This window comes from Drosophila kikkawai, chromosome 3L (assembly GCF_030179895.1).
Source record: "Drosophila kikkawai strain 14028-0561.14 chromosome 3L, DkikHiC1v2, whole genome shotgun sequence".
NCBI lineage: Eukaryota > Metazoa > Arthropoda > Insecta > Diptera > Drosophilidae > Drosophila > Drosophila kikkawai.
The window spans coordinates 27,736,901-27,759,003 of NC_091730.1; the positions used below are offsets into that span (position 1 = coordinate 27,736,901).

General features: G+C 52.4%; 1 protein-coding gene across 2 annotated transcripts in view; it reads left to right on the forward strand.

Annotated features, from left to right (window-relative positions):
• The window catches only part of Myo81F (Myosin 81F), a 530,639-nt gene that overhangs the window by 448,505 nt on the left and 60,031 nt on the right, over positions 1 to 22,103 (forward strand). For both annotated transcript variants that reach the window (XM_070285196.1, XM_070285197.1), the window contains one exon: positions 8,807 to 9,217. In XM_070285196.1, the coding sequence (XP_070141297.1) occupies positions 8,807 to 9,217 (411 nt within the window). The remainder of the gene's footprint in view (positions 1 to 8,806; positions 9,218 to 22,103) is intronic.

Genomic DNA, 22,103 nt, shown 5'->3' on the forward strand with positions numbered 1-22,103 from the left:
ATTTGATACTCTTTCAGGGGTATCACACATCGCAGAGCATCGCATCTTCATGCGCACCGATCGACCCCTTAAACAGCGGTACTTTCCAAGGAATCCAGCCATGAGGGCCGTCATTGACAAGCAAATCAATGAACTCCTGCGAGACGGACGCATTGAACCTTCCAAAAGCCCGCATAGCGCGCCTATCGTAATCGCGGCCAAGAAGAATGGCGAAGTCCGCATGTGCGTTGACTATCGCCAACTCAACGAGAACTCCGTGCCGGACGCGTATCCGCTTCCGAGGATCCATCAAATCTTGGAGCGACTCCGGAACGCGAAATTCATCTCGACGTTGGACCTCAAAAATGGGTATTGGCAAATCCCAGTGGCCCCGGACAGCCGGGAGTGCACGGCGTTTACCGTTCCCGGAAGAGGGTTGTTTCATTGGAGAGTCATGCCCTTCGGACTTCACTCCGCTCCCGCCACGTTTCAACGCGCCTTACAGACGGTCATCGGTCCGGATATGGAACCCCATGCGTTTGCATATCTGGATGACATTATTGTCATCGGCTCCACACTAGAGGAGCATGTCGCCAATCTTGGAGAAGTTTTCAGACGTCTCCGCTGCGCAAACCTGCGCCTCAACAGAGGGAAGTGCCACTTCTTCCAGTGCCGCATCGTGTACTTGGGCCATGTAATTAGCGAAGCCGGAATCCACACGGATCCGGACAAGGTCGCTGCGATCCGTGGACTCGCGCCGCCGACGAACTTAAAGGAGCTACGCAGTTGCCTGGGAATCGCTTCCTGGTACCGCCGCTTCGTGCCGAACTTCGCCGATGTTGTGGCACCCATGACATCGCTGCTGAAGAAGGGCCACAAGTGGGAATGGACCCAAAGACAGGACAAGGCCTTCCAGGAGCTGAAGACGCTGCTGACCGAAGCCCCTATTCTAGCTTGCCCAGATTTTGCAGAGAAGTTTGTGCTACAAACTGACGCCAGCGATTACGGAATCGGAGCCGTACTCACACAGACCATCGAGGGAAACGAGAGGGTGATAGCGTACGCCAGCCGCCGGCTCAACACTGCTGAGAGGAACTACTCAGTGACTGAGAAGGAGTGTCTCGCCATCGTCTGGGCGATTCGGAAGATGCGGTGTTACATCGAGGGATACCGCTTCGAAGTCCTCACAGATCACCACTCCTTGAAGTGGTTGAACTCCATCGACAATCCAACAGGCAGGATTGCCCGTTGGGCATTGGAGTTGCAACAATACCAGTATGACGTCCATTACCGGAAGGGGGCCCAGAACTTAGTGGCCGATGCCCTTTCTCGCCAACCGCTGCCCATAGTGCAGCAAGCGGAGGTACAAGGAGTCAACTGTAAGTGGATCACGAGGATGCTCCAGAGGATTCGGACCGAACCAGCGAAGTTTCCGGATTACCGAGAGGAGAATGGCCAGCTATATCGTCGCCTTGGACTCCGACCTGAGGAGGAGGAGTACACGCCCTGGAAGCTGTGCGTAGGGTCAGACTATCGCCAGCGAGTACTAGAAGAGTGCCACGATCACCCCACTGCCGGTCATCTAGGAGTCCGGAAAACCAGCACTCGCGTGGCCCAGCGCTATTACTGGCCTGGATTGTTCCGCGAGGTGGCTCGGTACGTTCGCCGTTGTCCCACTTGTCAGCGATATAAGGTGAGCCAAGAAAAACCTGCAGGTCAAATGTATACTCGACAGGTCAAGGAACCGTTCCACATCCTTTGCGCAGATTTCGTCGGCCCACTCCCGCGGTCGAAACAGGGCAACACGATGCTGCTAGTATTTCTGGACGTCTTCAGCAAGTGGGTGGAACTGGTACCACTCCGCAAAGCTACCGCCACACATCTGGAACGAGCCTTCAGAGAGCGGATATTGAGCCGATTCGGTGTTCCCCGAACCTTTGTCTGCGACAACGGTACGCAGTTCACCGGCCGCTCATTCCAGAAGTTCTGCCAGTCCCTCGGAATGGAGCTGCAGCACACGGCGCCCTACACTCCGAGGCAGAATCCCACGGAAAGAGGAAATCGAACGATCAAGACGATTATCGCCCAATACTTGGATGGAGGCCAGCAGAACGAGTGGGATCAACTCCTACCGGAGATATCTTTGGCCATAAATAGTAGTGTCTCGGACACTACCGGATTCAGCCCAGCATTCTTGGTACAAGGCCGAGAACCGCGACTCCCGAAGACGTTGTACGACGAAGTTACCCCCGGACGAGGCACCCCAGAGGTTTCCCCGACAGAGCGAAGCGAACAACTCCGGAACATTTTCGACGTCGTCCGAAACAACGCTGACCGCGCCGCCGCCGAGCAGAGCCGTCACTACAACCTACGCCGGAGGACATGGAGACCACCAGTTGGATCCATGGTACTGGTACGTCGACACGCCTTATCCAACGCGGCCGAGGGCTTTGCCGCAAAGCTTGCTGCGAAGGACCCTTCAGGGTAGCGAAGTTCCCATCGCCGAACATCGTGCAACTGCACATGCCAGGAAGTCGACGCCGGCGGACCGCCAGCCTGAACCAACTGAAGCCGTACCACCACGAGGATGAGGCAGACACCGAAGCCGGAACCCACCGGGAAGACACCGACGCCGAAGACACCACGATCGAAGATGCCATTGACACCACTCTGGACACACGGCCAGCAGCCAAGACCGCACGGCGCAGGGGACCCATCCCGCACCGCCAACACTAGCGACGAGCACCCATGTAGGGAAGGCGACCATGTTTCACAGGGGCCACTTGTTGACAGGCGCGCCTGTCCAACGTCCCGAACCCCCTAGTGGGGTGAACATGCGTCTCTTCCCAAAAAGCCGTAGCCGTAGCCAGTCCTAGCCCACTCCATTAGGTAGGGCCCAGGGCAACACACTAATACATGTCGGCGAGTTGGTTGCTAAGTGCAAATTTGGAAAGCTTGTTGCTATGGCAACAGAATTATTCGGCATGCTCAGGTATTGGTAGCCTGTAGGTGTCGCTGGCGCGCAGGCGCAATGACAGTTGAGTCGGTAACAGGAAAAGGTTACTGAGTGAGGTCTGTTCGTCTGTCGCAACAATAGGAAAGAGTGAGAGAGACAGCTAGAGATTGTCTAGGATTGACGTTTGAGTGAAAAGTAAGAAAATGTGAAAAGGCTAAAGAAAAAGTGACGTGAGGACAGATACGTTTTGAGTGCGCAGGCGGACAGAACTCGCTGCTCGACTACGGTTAAATTAAATAACGGTTATCTCCGACATACACATCTCATCTGTCCTTACAGCAACCGCCTTCAGCCCGCCTACCACAAGGCACGACGAGCCACGCGCTCCCCAGATTTCCGCAAACACCGACGCCAGCCAAAAGCATGGACGAACTTGGGCGCCCAATGACCCCTGCTCCGCCACCAGATGCCTCCCATTGGATGCACGGCGCAATCGAGGGCCTTCTACAGGCGCTCCCCGGGCCCAGATCTCGCCAGCCCCTCCCCGGGGGAAATCTCACCTCCCTCGGCATCGGCTCCCTCCGGCAGCGACAGATGCCCATGGCGGTGATCCTCGCCGACGACGATGATGCAGAGGAAGCTGACCCGAGCGACCGCTCTGGGCCTCGTCAACCCTCTACCAGGGGTATGCCATCTTTGGCGCCTCTGCACACCAGCCCCAGCGGGCCACGACCACTCCCTCTGGAAGTCGCCCACCACCGTGGCGATGACGAGGAGGGGGTGAACGCGGATGACCACGCCGAACTACGGCCATCATCTGCGAGGGGAATGCCGCCCCTAGTGCTCAGGCACATCGGCCCCATTGGGCCCCAACGACTCCCTCCAGAAGTCGCCCTCTGCGGCGATGACGAAGAGGAGGCGCCCACCTGGACGACCACACAGGACTTCGTCTCCCACTCTCAAGGGGCATGCCGCTCCTGGCACCCCTGCGCACCGGCCACATCGGGCCGCCGGCGCCCCCTCCGGAAGTTGCCCCTCTCAACGGCAATGACGGGGAGGAGGTGCCACGCGACGATCGCTTCGGACCCCTTCGGGTCAATCTGACTCCGCCCCGACGACGCGATGCTCCACCCGGAGATCGTGCACCCTCCGCCGACGCCGAGGACGCCCAGAATCAAGCCGTCTCCCTGCCAGACGACTGGTTCAATTTTGGCCACCTGGTGGAGGACACCCTGGGCGACCTGTTCGACGCCTTCGACACCCTGGACGAGGCAGTCATGGGCCTCAACCAATGTGGCCCATCCCACAGGGAAGCCCCCAGAGAAGAGCCGCAGCCGGTCGCTGCTTCCGGACCTCTGGGCGCGGCGTACGATCTGGTCTCCGACGACGAGGGCCGCGACAACCACACACCTCGTCACTACGACCCAACTGGCGATGACGGCGACGACAGCGACGCGACCATTATTTATGATCCCACCGCGGAAGAAAGCAGCGATATCCGCAGGAGACGCCGCCCACGGCCGGTCCCAAGCGACAACCGGGCCCCGCCGTACATGGGCGAAGTAGAAGCCGCCCTGATCGAATGCTTCGGGGAGATACCGGTGGACGTATTCGACTGGGGAAGCGGCAACAACACAGCGTCAACCATCTCGGCCGACGAGGACGAGACTAGCCAGGACAGTGGCTGGTCCAACGCCCCGTGATCGCCGCCCCCATGCTGGACTCCACCCAACACCACGCACGCTGGACCTTCGCCGCTACAAAGCTGGGCCCCAGCCACTACCAGTCGCAGCCGACCTCCTCCGCCCTCGTACGAGGAGATATTTGGCCCAGGTCTCTACGCCGGTCCTCACATCACCGCCCGATGCGCCGCGGTGACCTCCAGCCGCGATCCGCGACCCCGCCTGCCCACCATTGCGGAGCTGGCCGCAGAAGAGGCGCGCCGAAGAGCGGAGGACCTCAGCGAGGAGCTCGGCATCCCGCAGATGGCCCAGTCACCAGCCGACAACACACCACCAGCCAACAACCCACGACCAGCCGACAATCCACCACCAGCGACGCCACGCCGCCGAGCACGACGTCGGAGCGCGCCCTGGGCGGACAGTCCGTCCAGCTCGTCCGATGAGTCGTTGGACACCGACGAGGGAGCCCTCAATCCTCCCCGCTGGGTACCTGCCCCGGCGGAGTGGACCACACCAAACGACACGCTGCCGGCAGCCCTGCTTCGCCGGATACACGGGCGGCTGGCGATACCAAGGCGACGGACGACCCGGATCCTGGAGGAGGAGGCGAGTCAACGCTTCCGCGTCCAGATAAACCGAAGTGGGAAGGTAATCGTCAAACTCCATCCCTCCCGAAGATAGGGTGGAGTGTGACGAAGTCACAAAACCCTATTTTGTAAATAATGTAAATATTAGTTAAGTTTATAGTTAAGTTTAGCAATTAGTAAGTTAGGATTAGCCATAACACACACTCACACACTCACACACACAACTGTACATTTAAGCGGGCATGAAGCCCAAAGTTAATTTGCCCAAGAAGGGCCAAATTAGATTTAGATTAAGACCGCAACGCACAGGCGTATACATTTTTCCAAGACGGACTGTAGCGACCGCGTTGAAGACATTTCCCCTCTCCGCTGCCGACGCGAACAGCGGCAGAGGCAGCGACATTTCCCCTCCGACGATCGTGCGTGTTTACGTTTTGGTCGTGTTTATTTACATGCCGACCAAAACATAAACAACGCGATCAAAACGTAAACAAAAACAATAACAAAGCCGACGGCCGAAAGCTGCGCTGCCCGGACATTTTTGGCAGAGACGAGGCGACAAGGGCTTTGCAAGCTGCGACCGCGATCACTTCTCTGGCAGCTGCGAACGCGATCGAAATTAGTCCCCGCGACTCGAAACAATCAAAGCCAACGGCTAAGTCCAAAAGGACCCGCGAGTGTTAAATCATACCCGGCTGCCGGACACGTGTCCCAGCCCACCGATAACAGCGGGTGAGCCGGCCGAGCGCCATGTCAGGGTAGATTCTTGGAGTGTGGCGTAGGGCCAGGTTAGGGACGGCAGTCGTAGATTATAAAAATGTAGACATAATAATTAAGTAATAAAATAAAGCACCGAAACTGAAGTCAGAAAAACCTATCGCTTTCTCCCTCGCACCCGCATGAAACTCCGCGTTGTTAAAAGTCATTCCTTTCCGTGACGCGCGCCAAAGTGTTCCCCTCCCGCTCACTCACTCGCCGAGTTGGTGGCTGGGTTCTCCCGCACCAACTTCGCGTGGCCGCTGGGCAAGCTCCGGGCCAGAGCAGCGGGACGGGAGCGGGATTTGTCGCCGCTGGGTACTCCCGGGCACAGATCTGGCGTGGGCATCGGGGCTGCTGGGTTTTCCCGAGCTACGAGTTCATCGCCGCCGGCACGTGTTTTTCCCTTTCCCTCTCCCTTTCCCCTTTTGATCTGCATTTTGCCCGCCATCGCCGCTGGGTCATCCCGGGCGGCGGAGATTTTGCCGATCGAAAGAGTCGCCGCTGCTGGGCAACCGAGCGGGCGCCGGAAACGGAGGAGCACCTGGCCATCGCCAGGGTGACCGTCCAAGATTCCCATTTCTCCCGAAGCCAGATTTTCCCCCCTCGAAAACGAGCCCCTTTCGCTGCTGTTATTTGCCTAGAAAATTCATTAAAAATTCGGCGTCCATGTTCTGGCCGTCTCTAAAATATAAATATTTCTGGAGAGGAATCCTGGGCCGCTGAGGTTTACCCCGGCCTAAGACACATCCTTACACTACTAAATTTATTAAATTTACATGTATTAAACAAAATTTGAAGGCACTAGGTAATTGAAGTAATAAAAGACACTGTTTTAGCAATATTTAATATTTAGTCTGCCCACCCTTGTTCTTAATTATTTCAAACATACGGCTTGGTAAAGAATCGTAGTATTTTTCGATTTTATTTAGTAAAATTGTTGACCATGCTTTTTTAATTGCATCAACTAGGGCTCCAGAGTCACTAAATTGTCTTCCTCCTTCGTATACTCCCCGAGACAAAAGTCCCCAAATGTTATCCATGATGTTAATGTCAGGAGAGTAAGGTGTCCACTCGAGCAATTTGACATTTTGGTCCTTAATCCACTGCTTTACAACCCGAGCGGTATGGATGGGAGCGTTTTCATGGTGATACGTCCATGGAATATGACCAAACGTCTCTAAAAACTGGGGAAAAGCCGTTTGGAGCACAGTTATGTAAAGATTTGCGTTCATTTGCGAGGTGACAAACTGGAGATAGCATGTTCTATAAAAAGATAGGGCTCCCCATACCATTACTCCACCTGCACATGTGTCATGACGACTTAAAAAACACTCTTCTTTTCTAATATCGTGAAAATAGTAGTTATAGTCGTCTGATTCATCGAGGATTACCTTCTTTTCGTCGGAGAAGACTACAGTCTTCCACTCCTTCTTCCACGTCATGTGTTCCCGAGCAAACTGAAGGCGTGCTTCCTTACGAGCATCATTGAGAGGTGTTTTTTTTTTTATTTTCAATCTCTTCAGGTGTTCTGCTCTTCAAATAATTCGTTTTACCGTAGCCACACTAGCACTTACACCGCATTCTTCCCTTATTTTACCAGCCGAAAGGTGGGAATTTGAGGCAGTTCGCAGGATAAGTCGCCTCTCCGATGCTGTGGTTGCATATTTTTTTCCTTCTTTTATTTTTTTCCATAGTCTGCTTCATTACGAAGAAAATTACTCAAAACGTTTTGACTTCGACCTATTTTTTAGGGTATTTCATGGTGTTTTAAGCCAGATTCAATATAACCTTTTATGCGACCCTTTTCAAAATCGGTTAAAGGTTTTCTGCAGCCCATTTTACAAAAAACTGATGAAAAATGACTTAAATTTTGCAATACAAAAAAGTTTACTTCTTTTCTGTCACGCAATCAAACAAAATGCAAAGTCTAAAGAGTTAAACCTATTCAGATGAGCCAAGAATAGAGCACGCATTTTGCGAATTTTACGTTAAAAGTAAAATTCTGAATATCCGTTGCATTTGTCCCGTTAATTTTTTCTTGCATACAGTGCGTAAACAAATAAAGGTTCAAAATAAAAAGAAATAATAGCAAACCATTCAGTTGGAATAAAGGGAGAGTGAAAAATGTGAGAACTATTTTTCAAACCTATTCAGTTGAGCGGCACTGTATGTATTGACTCTTACTTAACAAAAGGAATATAGAACAAAAATTTCGATTTTAAAGTCTAAAATTGCTGTTTTTCGTTTTTAAAATATTTGCACGAAATAAGCTTGAAAGTGAGAATTTTCACATTTTTTCTATTTATTTAATTTTTTAATTTATTTTAATGAAATAAGCTTGGTGCCACTGTATTTATGCGATTAAACGTTCTTTTTTCATTTTTATCAAAACCAAATTATTATTTGCTATGTATATATATACAACTTTTATAATTTTCTATTAATTTAACCAAAATGGATTGATTATTAATGATTCAATTTCAAATTGCAAGGGTATACAAACTTCGGCGTGCCGAAGATAGCTTCCTTTCTTGTTTTATTATTATTATTATAACCAATTACGAAAGCATAAACTATTTCCATTATTTTTTAACGTGTGGTTTCTATCCTTCCTGTTAAAATTTCGTGGGTACATTTAGTACAGGCTAATGTCAAAGAAAATATTGACAAATACCCTGTAAAATCTGGCTCAGCAGAAAACAGCTGTTATGCGCTTTATATCACAGTACAAACTGTCTGCTTTACGATCAGCTAATTTAGTATTTATCTATTATCTATCATATCGAGAAAACAAGTTAAATTAAGGAACACTAACTGAAACCAATATAATTCATTTTTTTCAGCACAATAATACCGGAAATGCTCGTCAGAATCAATATGTTTTCCTATTTAAGAAACATTTATTTGTTGACAATTATATGAATATGGATGATATAGTTGAAAAGGAACTTTTATATCATCAAGTTTTACATAATTTGCGTAGTGAAAGGTATCCAATAACTGAAATGGAAGCAATTATGTTAACTGCTCTACAAGGCCAATTAGAGCTTGGCGACTGTAGTGAAATCCTAAATGATTACAGGGCGGTAGCAAGCCATTGCTTACCACCCAGATTTGTACCAAATATTCCACATGATGCTGTGGCTATGCATCATCAGAGTCTTAAAGGGATGTTACCAGCTGAAGCGAAGAAAGCCTTTCTCAATTTAATACATAGTTGGCCTCTTCATCGTGCTACTATTTTTGATGTTATGGTAAGTAAAATATTTTTTTTATATACTATAATTATACTAAGACTGAAAGAATCACTTAGCGCAAGACAAAAATTTAATAAAAACTTTTAGCATCGTCGCACAGTAGCGTCTTTTCTCATTTTACGTTGCAAAAATAATAACTTTTGAACCAAAAAAGATAAAAAATAATTTAAACGCCATTTGACAGCCAATTGTTGTAAAATTTACAAATGTATTGGAAAATTTGCCACGCCCACTCATTCGCCTTTTTAAAGGGTATCAAAGTGAAAAAATATTTTTTTCAATGAAGACAATTTAAAAAAAATATATTTTATTTAATTTAATATCTTTATATTAATGTATTTGCTTAAATAAAAAAAATTTGAAAACTGAAAAGAAAAAAATTAAATTTTTTTTTAATTCTAAATGTAACCGCCACAAATCCGTGAGTGCTACAGTTAGTATTTTTTCTTTAGTTTGTATGAAATTGTGTCGGTATTTTTTTATATTTTACCCTCAGTTGTTTCGGTTTTTGGCTTCGCAATGCCAGAGTCGCAGCTGGACGCAGCCGATCTAAACGAATTCTGATTCAGAAAAGATACACGCAGTGCGTAGTCATAGTGTAGTTGCTGGCTCTGGGCAGCTTCAGAAGTTATAGACTACTTTAGCCAGAAAAAAGGGAAAATATTGGACACCTGGCAGGTAGCAATTTACCTGTACAAGCCCACACAAAGGTTAGGTTAGGTTAGGTTAGACCGGACGGCCCTCGAAGGGCCACACATAGGCCAATATGGCCCATAGCTATCCGGGGAATCTCCTGGTTGGACATAGAGACTGTTTATGCGGGTTTCGAGATCCTTGAATATCAAGGTGTTTTTCGCAAAGGCAAGGAGTTCGTCTGGCTTCCTCCTGGAGGCATCTTCTAGCGATGACAGAACTGGAGAGCCTAGGTATCTCATTCTTGCCCTCGTTAGGGCCGCACATTTGCAAATGAGATGCTCCAAGGTTTCGATTGCCTCGGATTCATCACATTTCCGGCATTTGGCGTTGTCGGTAATACCCAGCTTGACTGTATGTGCAGCAGACAGGCAGTGACCTGTAAGAATACCCACTAACATTCTGCAGTCCTTCCGCGGAAGATGCAGCACGTAGTGGGTGAGTTTCTCGTTGTGCTCTTTGCACATGATTTTTGATATTATGCAGGTTGCAGAATTACTCCTTCACCTGCTTTTTGCGCTTGCGTCAGCCCGTCACTCTAGCTCGCTTTGGAGCGTTCTTAGGGAGATAGGGACGTTTTCTGCTCTTTCACTTGCCAGTCCGACGCCTTCCTTTGAAAGTTCGTCCGCGGTTTCGTTACCGTCTATGCCTTCGTGGCTGGGAACCCAGTAGATCCTCACTGACCCCTTCTGGTGCCCGTAGCCGCAGCGCCACACCCCAGCGCTGGTTTCCCACGCACCGTGCACCGCCGCGACTACGAGTGCATCCGCACCCATATCCACTCCTAGATTAGGGACACTCCGACACACGCTGCCGCCAGGCTTGCCTTGGCCATCCCACGCACCGTGCATCACCACGGTGACCAGTGAAACTCTGCCTGGTCGACCCGTAGCTAGCCTCCGTGCCCAACCGGAGTTAGTTAACGCCTCTCTGACGCCCTGGCCATTTCCCCGACCCACGTCGCCTGAATTCTGGGCGAGATCAAGCTAATTCCGCCAGGAGTCCGCCGTAGTTGCCACTCCGCGCACCGGCAAAAGCAGTATAAACAAGCAGTAGGCGCAAGCAGTGTCTAAAGCAGTTCGCGACGAGCAGCTTTCTGTCAGGGACCGACCGATCAAGCAGATCAACGAGTCGATAAAAGCAGCGCGGCGACCGGCCATTGACAAGCAGCGCGTGTGCCCCGCCTGCTCCTGGGGCATCTAGTGACCACATCGTCCGGCATCCACCTTGCCGACCCTCGATGATCGGAATTTAGTGCGCGCAAATTCGCAACCCGGGTCCCATACGCTGTTATAATAATTTCCTACAAATATTTCCGTCCCCTCTAAATAAATTTTTTGAAGAGGATCCCTGGTCACTACTGGGATCTATCCCGGCCGGAGAGATTCGTTACAATATCTAGGTAGACCTTAGGGCCTCCGTGCACGTCTCAATATTGGATGACCTCAGGGCCTCTTTATAAGTCTCTCTATACCTCGGTAGACCTTAGTGCCGCCGTGCACGTCTCAATCTTAGAAGACCATAGGGCCTCTAAAAACTTCTCTCTTTTAGAAGACGTTAGGGCCTCTACAAACTTCTCAATCTTAGAAGACCTTAGGGCCTCTAAAAACTTCTCAATCTTAGAAGACACTAGAGCCTCTACAAAACTTTTCCATCCTAGAAGACCTTAGGGCCTCTACACACTTCTCTATTGTTAGAAGACCTTAGGACCTCTACAAACTTCTCTCTTTTAGAAGACCTTAGGGCCTCTACAAACTTCCCGAACTTGGAAGACCTTAGGGCCTCCCCAAACTTCTCGAACTTGGAAGACCTTAGGGCCTCCCCATACTTCTCAATCTTAGAAGACCTCAGGGCCTCTACAAAATTCTCAATCTTAGAAGACCTTAGGGCCTCTCTATTTTTGGAAGACCTCAGGGTCTCCACAAACTTCTCAAGATTGGAATACCTTAGGGACTCCACAAATCTGCTCGCTAACTGGAAGATCTCAGGGTCACCGCTAACAAGTTATTCCACTAACTGGTAGAGCTGAGGGCCTCCCCCAGTTATTCTCACTCTAGGAGATCTGAGGGGCATCCGCGCATCGGCGTTTCACCGACACTGTCGACCCGAGCGGGAAGGATGTACCTGACCCTGAAGTGCGGCGTTCCAGAGCGACTACCCGCGGCAGCAGACTAAATCCAATCTTTTTAACAGATTTAATATTCGAGGCAATAAACATATAATTATAGTAATGGCATATTCCTTGGCGTTCTACCCTGGGACCGTGTCGGCCTCTCTTTCAGCAACCACCTCAGACCACAAATAAATTTCTGAGACGAACCCTGGCCATCCTTGAGCCACCGGAATGATCAACCGTCACAGGGTCTACACGCTAACCTTATGTCTCATTACAGCTCTGATGATCTGATCGTGGTGATGCTAGAGAGCGGGAAAAAGCGCCTTTTGGTAGCTTCCTGCTACATGGCACACGACAGGACGGCCCCACCAGAAGAACATGAGCTTGGTAGAAGCCAGCCCGAAGGACCAGCAACTGCGTATGGGGGGAGCCCCGAAATAAACGACAGAGGTAAGTCACTCATAGACTTTATACTCTCAACCAGCCTGAGTATAGCAAACGTGGGGAGGAACACACCTTTGTAGGTCCCACTTCCTCAAACGTGCAAGATCTTACTCTTGTAAGGGGACAAGGTACTTTGGTATCAGAATGGAGAGTCCTTGAGAGACCATCCTTCTCAGATCATAAGTACATACGGTTCCAATACGCATTCGAACACTCTCCAAAACAATCAGTCTTCAAGAACCCCCGGAATACTAACTGGGGAAAGTTCAAGGAGACTATCGCGACACGGGTCGCGATCTCTCCGGGCATAGTAGAATCCGCGGAAGACATAGAAAAGTCCCTAGAGACCCTCTCCAAAGAACTGCTGAATGCGTACCACGCATCATGCCCTATATCGGCCTCACCTCATTCCTACTTAAAACGCTGGAAAAGCTGCTGGACCTATACATCAGGAACGATTTAGGGAGACAACTGTCGACCAACCAGCACGCCTACACGAAGGGGAAATCAGTGGAGACGGCACTACATTCGTTGGTAGCCACCATTGAGAGAGCCCTAAACAATAAGGAAAATGCACTTGGAGTGTTCGTGGACATATCCGGGGCATTCAACAACGTTAGCACGGACGCAATAATGAATCGCCTAGAAGCGACCAACTCATCCCCCGCTATCAACTTGTGGATAAAGAATCTTCTAAGTTGCTGGCGGGTACAATCAGATTGGGGCACCGCTTCCATGGTGAGAGGAGCGAACAGAGGCACGCCGCAAGATGGAGTTCTGTCGCCCCTCCTATGGAATCTGGTGGTAGACGACCTAATCAAGAGATTCGAGAGGAATGCACCAAAGATAACAGCTTATGCGGATGATACAGGGTGCTGCAATGGATCTCCTCCCCAAAAATTAACAAAACCAGGCCCCGAAAACACAAGTCAAATACCTCGGCATTGTACTTGACAACAAGCTGACGTGAAATGTAGTAGAGAGGGTGAAAAAGGCCGCCACACCGCTATATGAATCAAAGAAGATGATTAGCAGCACATGGGGCCTCTCACTGACTCTAATGCATTGGGTCTATATATCGGTGGTGCGTCCGATTCTGCTGTATGGAGTCTTAGTGTGGTGGCAAGCCATGGAGAGAAAACGTATTATAAGCTTATGGAGAGAACCCAGCTTCAGGTACTGCTCTGTATATCAGGGCCGCTGAGGTCAACCAGGACCATGCTCAATACCTCAATACACCGACGGCTCCAAGATGGATGGAGGAGTAGGAGCAGGCATATACTGTTCAGACCTGAAATAAGACTGTCGTATAAGCTACCAAGCCAGAAGATTCCAGGAGGAAATATTCGCCATCAGGAAAGCAGTAGAGCTTGCGCAGATCATAAGCCGTCTACATGAGCCGGTCAATTTGTTCCTAGACTGTCAATCGGCGATAAGATCCATGCAATCATCAGCGGTCAGTTCCAAAAATATACTGGCAAGCAGGGAGTCACTAGATAGCCTGTGCATTTTTGGAACTGACCGCTGATGATTGTATGGATCTTATCGCCGCTTGACTGTCTACGAACAAATTTACAGACTCATGTGGACGGTTTATGCTCTGCGCAAGATTATACGAGAGCCTCATTTCAGGGTCTGAACATCTTGGATGCATATAGCGCTATGGTGGCCTTTTTTACCCTCTCTACTACATTGGCCTTCCACGTCAGCTTGTTGTCAAGTACAATGCCGAGGTATTTGACTTGTGTTTTCGGGGTCAGCCTGGTTTTGTTAATTTTCGGGGGGATCCATTGCGGCACCTTGTATCTCTTGGTGAAGAGAATAAGGTCCGTCTTATCCGCATTGATATTGAGTCCTACCTTCTCCGTCCATTCACATATCTCCCTGAGTGTTGTTTCCATGATCGAGCTGAGGGTCGATGGACAGACTCCCGTGATAATTATGCTTATGTCATCCGCATAAGCTGTTATCTTTGGTGCTTCCTCTCGAATCTCTTGATTAGATCGTCTACCACCAGATTCTATAGGAGGGGCGACAGAACCCCACCTTGCAGCGTGCCTCTCTGCGCTCTTCTCACTATGGAAGCGGTGCCCCAATCTGATTGTACCCGCCGGTAACTTAGAAGATTTCTTATCCACAAGTTGATAGCGGGGGACGTTTTGGTCGCTTCTTGGTGATCCATTATTGCGTCCGTGCTAACGTTGTTGAATGCCCCGGATATGTCCACGAACACTCCAAGTGCATTTTCCTTATTGTTTAGGGCTCTCTCAATGGTGGCTACCAACGAATGTAGTGCCGTCTCCACTGATTTCCCCTTCGTGTAGGCGTGCTGGTTGGTCGACAGTTGTCTCCCTAAATCGTTCCTGATGTATAGGTCCAGCAGCTTTTCCAGCGTTTTAAGTAGGAATGAGGTGAGGCCGATATAGGGCATGATGCGTGGTACGCATTCAGCAGTTCTTTGGAGAGGGTCTCTAGGGACTTTTCTATGTCTTCCGCGGATTCTACTATGCCCGGAGAGATCGCGAGCCGTGTCGCGATAGTCTCCTTGAACTTTCCCCAGTTAGTATTCCGGGGGTTTTTGAAGACTGATTGTTTTGGAGAGTGTTCGAATGCGTATTGGAACCGTATGTACTTATGATCTGAGAAGGATGGTCTCTCAAGGACTCTCCATTCTGATACCAAAGTACCTTGTCCCCTTACAAGAGTAAGATCTTGCACGTTTGAGGAAGTGGGACCTACAAAGGTGTGCTCCTCCCCACGTTTGCTATACTCAGGTTGGTTGAGAGTATAAAGTCTATGAGTGACTTACCTCTGTCGTTTATTTCGGGGCTCCCCCCATACGCAGTTGCTGGTCCTTCGGGCTGACTTCTACCAAGCTCATGTTCTTCTGGTGGGGCCGTCCTGTCGTGTGCCATGTAGCAGGAAGCTACCAAAAGGCGCTTTTTCCCGCTCTCTAGCATCACCACGGTCAGATCATCAGAGCTGTAATGAGACATAAGGTTAGCGTGTAGACCCTGTGACGGTTGATCATTCCGGTGGCTCAAGGATGGCCAGGGTTCGTCTCAGAAATTTATTTGTGGTCTGAGGTGGTTGCTGAAAGAGAGGCCGACCCGGTCCCAGGGTAGAACGCCAAGGAATATGCCATTACTATAATTATATGTTTATTGCCTCGAATATTAAATCTGTTAAAAAGATTGGATTTAGTCTGCTGCCGCGGGTAGTCGCTCTGGAACGCCGCACTTCAGGGTCAGGTACATCCTTCCCGCTCGGGTCGACAGTGTCGGTGAAAAGATTCCTAGCGTGGCGGGGGCGGAGGAGCAGGTGTCCTCCAGTCGCGGCGGCACGCTGGGCACGGAAGGAGCCTGTGCTGACGTGACGCTGCGGCTGTCGGCACGGGAGAGGATCGATGGGAGGTTGGATGGCCGTAAAACACGTGCGAATGGAAATGCCGAAACGCAGTATTTTTGGGGCCGTCAGCGGGACAGAGATCGGGGAACCTGAAAACCGTGACCAATACTACCAAGGAAATACTACTACGGGTAGGTTCAATTGTTAGTTTATTGTTTTATGTTTTTTATCTAAGGGTGAGTCCTACTACTGCCTTACAGAATTGACTCCTGCAACTTACGAATCTAGCCCACGTGTCTGCGGGCGTGGGGCTGCCGGCTCCAGTGCCAACTAAAAGATTTAATGATTGAACGTGGCTTCAGTGCCGTCTTAAGATGTATGCTTATAATATAGCTATAATATGGGGGGAAGTATTTATATATACTTAATGTCTATAACTTAGTTTATATGAGAGGTTGTGCGCCGAGGAATAGAGGCGTCACACTCCCTACTTACTCCGCCGGGCCGAAACGGATTTGGACCTCTCCTGACGTCTTCATCGTAATTTGGTAGGGGCCTTCCGGCGTGCGGACGCGGAAGCGCTGACGGCAGTAACGTGCGGCATAGCTCCGGCGCTCTATCTCCTGCCAGACCGCCAGTGGGACTCGTTGGTCGTGAGTATTGGTCCACCACGCGGCTGGTATGGCGACTCGCTCAGGCACTGGGTCGTCGGTGGTAAAGTCATCCGCAGGGACTTGGCGAGGGAAGCGCGGCGCTGGAGGTGGGACCTCGTCGGCGGTGGTGGCCGGGGCTGGGCGAGCGAAGCGCGGCGCTGGAGGTGGGACCTCGTCGGCGGTGGTGGCCGCAGGGACTGGGCAAGCGAAGCGCGGCGCTGAAGGTGGGACCTCGTCGGCGGTGGTGGCCGGGGCTGGGCGAGCGAAGCGTGGCGCTGGAGGTGGGACCTCGTCGGCGGTGGTGGCCGCAGGGACTGGGCAAGCGAAGCGCGGCGCTGGAGGTGGGACCTCGTCGGCGGTGGTGGCCGGGGCTGGGCAAGCGAAGCGTGGCGCTGTCGGAAGTGCACTCGGGTCCCAGTCTGGGATGAAGTCCTGTAGAAGACCTTCTACTCCCGGCTCGAGCTCCTCCATCAGCACGTCCAGCGTGCCTGGAGAGAGGTCGAACCCGCGATCTCCGGGGCCTACACGTGGGGTGGCCGGTGGAGTGACCTCCTCGTTGATCGTGGCGCTGCTGTGGGTTGATGTTCGGCGGTTGGTCTCACCAGCATTGGGCGGCATATTCTCCTCGGTGGATATCACACGGCGATGAGTCGAGGATCGGCGGCTTGGCGCGGCGACATCCGGCGGAGGTCGGGGTTGCGTCTCCTTGCGGCGGAACTTCTGTCCCGTCTCTGTTTCGCTATCACTGGACTCAGACTCCCACTGCATAGCCTTCCTGTGGGCTGGTATCCCTGATCGGTGGTCTCGTTGGCGGTGGGGATCGAGCCTTGGCTTGAGGATGCTAGTGGTGCGTCGTCGTAGATCTGGTCGCTGATGATGCGGAGCGCTTGTTGGCTTGTGGACGCCAGTGGTGCGTCGTCGTATGTTTGGTTGGTGGTGTGGAGCGCTTGTTTGCTCGTTGACGCCAGTGGGGCGTTGTCATATGTCTGGTGGAGCGCTTGTTTGCTCGTTGACGCCAGTGGGGCGTTGTCACCTGCCCGGTCGCCGGGGAAGATGGGTGGGGCCGCATCCTCCCCCAGTGCTGGGGACGGCGGGCGGACCTCGGGTGTGTTCTCCATGTCCACTTCCCAGTTCTCGTCCGGGGCCATTATACATAGCCTCTTCGGTGACGGGGGAAAGGTGACGATCGGGTCGGGAGTCGGCCGGAAGGGGGCCTCGATGAGGATGGAGGTATAGCGGGTGTGGATCAGCTGGATCCACGATCCCCGCCAGAAGCCGCACCGTTCCTCTCCTGTCATTGGTAGTGTGCCGCCGAGGGGGCACCATCGTCGGGCTCGCTGTCGCTGCTGATCGTTTGAGCGTCGTCATCGTCCTGCTCACTGGCTTCCTCCCCGTGGTATCCGGGGTACGGAGGTGTGGCATCGCTGTCAGTGACATCTTCCAGCACGTAGTCCTCGTCGCGTGCCGAGGCAGCCGGACTGGGGGTTCGAGAGCCTTCCTCCTCGTCGTCCTCGTCTGGCTCAGGGTCCTGCTGGCGAGGGCTGCACGGACTGTAACGCCCTTCAGGTGGTGGGGCAGCAGCGGTCGGGTCTGGGTATCCTGGAGCGGGGTGCGGGTTGTGGAACCATCGGGTGTGACCCGGCGCGTCCGGATTTGGCGGGCCTGGGTTGTAGAACCATCGGGAGTGACCCGGCGCGTCCGGATTTGGCGGGCCTGGGTTGTAGAACCATCGGGAGTGACCCGGCGCGTCCGGGTTGTGAGAACCGTGATAGGGTCCCGTCGGCAGAGCCTCGGAGCATGGGATCCTGCGCCCAGTCCTGTCCGTGTAGAACGGGGAGATCGAGCGGCCCGAGGGTCGTGGAGGCGTTGGTGGCGCGGCGCGCCGTGGTGGCGATGTTGGGGGAGACTCGTCCGAAGACTCGGACATCAGGCGCGGCGTGGCCCGGCGCGGTGGCGCTCTGGACGTAGTTGGCCGCATCGGGGGCGACGGGGCTCGGGTAGGGCCTCGAGTCTGTCGGATCCCGGTTGGGCAGGCTCTTGTGGGTCTGCCGGCGTAATATGTGCCAGGGCGCATCCGGGGATCTCGGGGGGTCGCAGGCCTGTCGTAGGCTCCATTGGGAGCCGTGGTCTCCTCGTCGCTGGTGTCTATTATGATGGGCTCCATCCTGGTTGGTCAGTGGCACGCACGTAGATACGTCTATGGGAGAAAGAGAACTATCCAAACTTAAGCTAACTGATACTTAAATGTTAATGTCCTAACGGGCAGTAGTAGGCAAACGTTCTAATGTTAATCTAATTGCTAACAATGGTCTTAGGGTTAAAGGGAACCTAGTTGGTTACTTAAATTCACCCCTCGCTGATATCGTGGTCGGGTGACCGTGGCTTGTCGGACCCGGGTTGAACGCCGGCGTTGTCCTCCGACATGGCGTCGTCGTCAGTGTCTGCACCACCTGTGGGAAGAGAAGAATGGAACTCTTTTAAGTCGGCGATATTGACAAGGCGGCCCTTTCGTTTCCCGGGCAAGCGGATTCGGGCTATGTTTGGGGGCGGAAGGGCGACCACTTTGTATGGCCCGTCGAACTTGGGCGCGAGTTTGGCAGCGAACCCGTCCACTGCTTTGGATAGGTGATGTTGGCGCACGACGACCAGGGAACCGATGGTGGGTGCTCGACGCCTGAGGTCGTACTGCCGTCCTTGGTCGCGGCTGTCCTTCTGGATGTTTGTTTGGACGATCTGGAAAATTTCCTTCAGTCGTCCAGCTCGGTCGGCAGGGGTCTCCGGAGCGACGCCTGTCCCCGGTGTCACTTGATCATTCCATGAGCCTGGTAACCGCGGCTCACGCGCCTGTAGCAGGAAGGCGGGGCTGAACCCTGTGGTCTCCGAAACGCTGGTATTGATGGCGAGGCTCAGCTCAGGTATCAGCTGATCCCACGTATTCTGATCGCTGCCGACGTACTGAGAGATCATGGTCTTGACTGTGCGGTTCGCTCGCTCCGTGGGGTTCTCGCGTGGACAATAGGGGGCCGTGTATTGGAGTTCTACGCCCATCTCCTTAAGGAATCCTCTGAAGGCCTTGCTGGTGAATTCGGTGCCATTGTCGCACACCAGTTTCTTTGGAGCTCCAAACCTCCCAATGATCCTTTCGCGGAACGCCTGTATCAGCGTGGTGGTGGTGGCTTTTCGTAATGGGACTAGTTCCACCCACTTGGTGAAACTATCGAAGAAGACCAGCAGCATTGTGTTTCCTGCCTTGGAGCGCGGTAGTGGTCCCACGAAATCTGCACATACGATGCCAAAGTGTTCATCGACCTGTCTCGTCAGCATCCTTCCTGCTTGTGCCTTTTGCTCTGCTTTATATTTCTGGCAGAGGACGCATTGACGGACGTATTGTTTCACGTCGCGGAACATTCCGGGCCAGTAATATTTTTGTGAGATCCGCAGAATCGTCTTCCGTGTGCCCAGGTGGCCTGCCGTGGGCGCGTCGTGGCATTCCTGGAGAATCCGCGCTCGATGCTCAGTTGCAACGCAGAGCTTCCAGGGGATATAATCCTGGTCGTCTGGGCGGTGTCCGAGGTGTCGGTACAGCTCTCCGTTTTCGATAGTCGGGAAATCTCTGGGGATCATCCTGAACATCCGCCAGTTTCCTTTTTAGCCATTTGCACAAGCGTTCGTCTGGCACTAGTCGTTGTAGGTGCTCCAGTGGATGCCGGGATAATGCATCGGCGACCACGTTATATTTCCCGCGGCGATAGTGGACATCGTACTGGTACTGTTGAAGTTCTAAGGCCCACCGGGCGATCCTTCCAGTCGGTTTCTCAATTTGATCTAGCCATTTCAGGGCCAAGTTGTCTGTGATCACGTCGAAGCGATAGCCCTCGAGATAGCATCGGAGCTTGCGAATTCCCCAGACGATGGCTAGGCATTCCTTTTCCGTAGGAGAGTAGTTGAGTTCGGCAGCGTCTAGCTTCCGACTCACGTATGCGATGACCCGTTCTTGTCCTTCTATTTCCTGCGTCAGCACGCCTCCGAGTCCATAGTTACTCGCGTCGGTCTGGAGCGTCATCTTGACGGAAAAGTCTGGACATGCCAGCACCGGAGCATCCGTTAGTAGACTTTTGAGGAGCTCGAAGGCTTTCTGTTGTTCTTGTTCCCACTTCCACCGCTGGTTTTTGCGCAGCAAGTTCGTCATGGGCTGAACGACAGACTCGAAGTTCGATACGAACCTCCTATACCATGAGGCCATGCCTAGGCATCGGCGTAATTCTCGCAGGCTCGTGGGTGGACTTAGGTTCCGCACGGCGGCTACCTTTTCAGGGTCCGTGTGAATGCCATGGTTGCTAATGACGTGGCCGAGATAAACCAGCTTTCGTTTGAAGAAAGAGCATTTGTCTTGGTTTATCCGCAAGTTCGCCCTCCTGAGGCGCTTGAAGACTCTCCGCAGATTTTCCATGTGCTCTTCGAGGCTGGCGCCGATGACAATTATGTCGTCGAGATAGGCGAAGGCATGGGGGTCCAAATCTGGCCCAATCACGCTGTCGAGCGCTCGCTGGAAGGTGGCTGGAGCCGAATGGAGCCCAAAAGGCATGACCCGCCACTGGAAAAGGCCGCGGCCAGGGACCGTGAAGGCGGTACACGCCCGACTGCCTGCTTCCATTGGAATCTGCCAATAACCATTGCGTAAATCCAGGGTGGAAATATACCTTGCATTTCGAAGCCGCTCAAGGATATGGTTGATACGAGGTAGTGGATACGCATCGGGGATCGACTTGGCATTTAGCTGGCGATAATCTACGCACATGCGCCATTGTCCAGTCTTTTTCCTGACCAGGACCAAGGGAGCGCTGTGCGGACTGCGCGATGGCTCGATGCAATGCTGGTCAAGGAGGGCGTCCACCTGCTCGTCGATGATCTTCTGCATAGCTTGGTTCTTCGGGAAATACCGCTGCTTGATGGGCCGATCGTCTCGCATGGTAATCCTATGCTCGGCGATATTGGCCACTCCGGTCATTCCCTCGAACTGGACCAGCTGCTCGCGTAAGAACGCTTGGATACGAGGGTCTTGTTCCTCGTTGGTGGGCTCCTGAGTCTCGAGGCGGTAACGCTCGGGTGTTCCCGCGTTGGTCCCCTCGGGGCCCTCAAGATTCTCCTCAGGCGTCTCGGGGTGTATGTCAATGTGTGCCTCTGTGTGCTCGTCCTCGGTGTTTACACTCTCGTGTTGATTCATAAGATTACTCTCAGCGGCTCCTGTGCTCGGGCGCCCGTGTGTCTCTGTATGTTTTCCTTGCGTGCCCGCGTTGGGGCTCTCGTGTGTCTCTGTGTGTCTTCCATGTGTGCCCGCGTTGGGGCTGTCGTGTGTCTCTGTGTGTCTTCCTTGTGTGCCCACGTTGGGGCTCCCGTGTGTCTCTGTGTGTTTGTTGTATTGCTCTCCGGCGTTAGTATTCCCGTGTATCTCGTGGTGCTCTCCGTCGTTAGCATTCCCGTGTATCTCGTGTTGTTCTCCGGCGTTAGTATTCCCGTGTATCTCGTGTTGTTCTCCGGGGTTAGTATTCCCGTGTATCTCGTGTTGTTCTCCGGCGTTAGTATTCCCGTGTATCTCCGTGAAATGGTCGGCGATGCCCAGGCGGTGCTC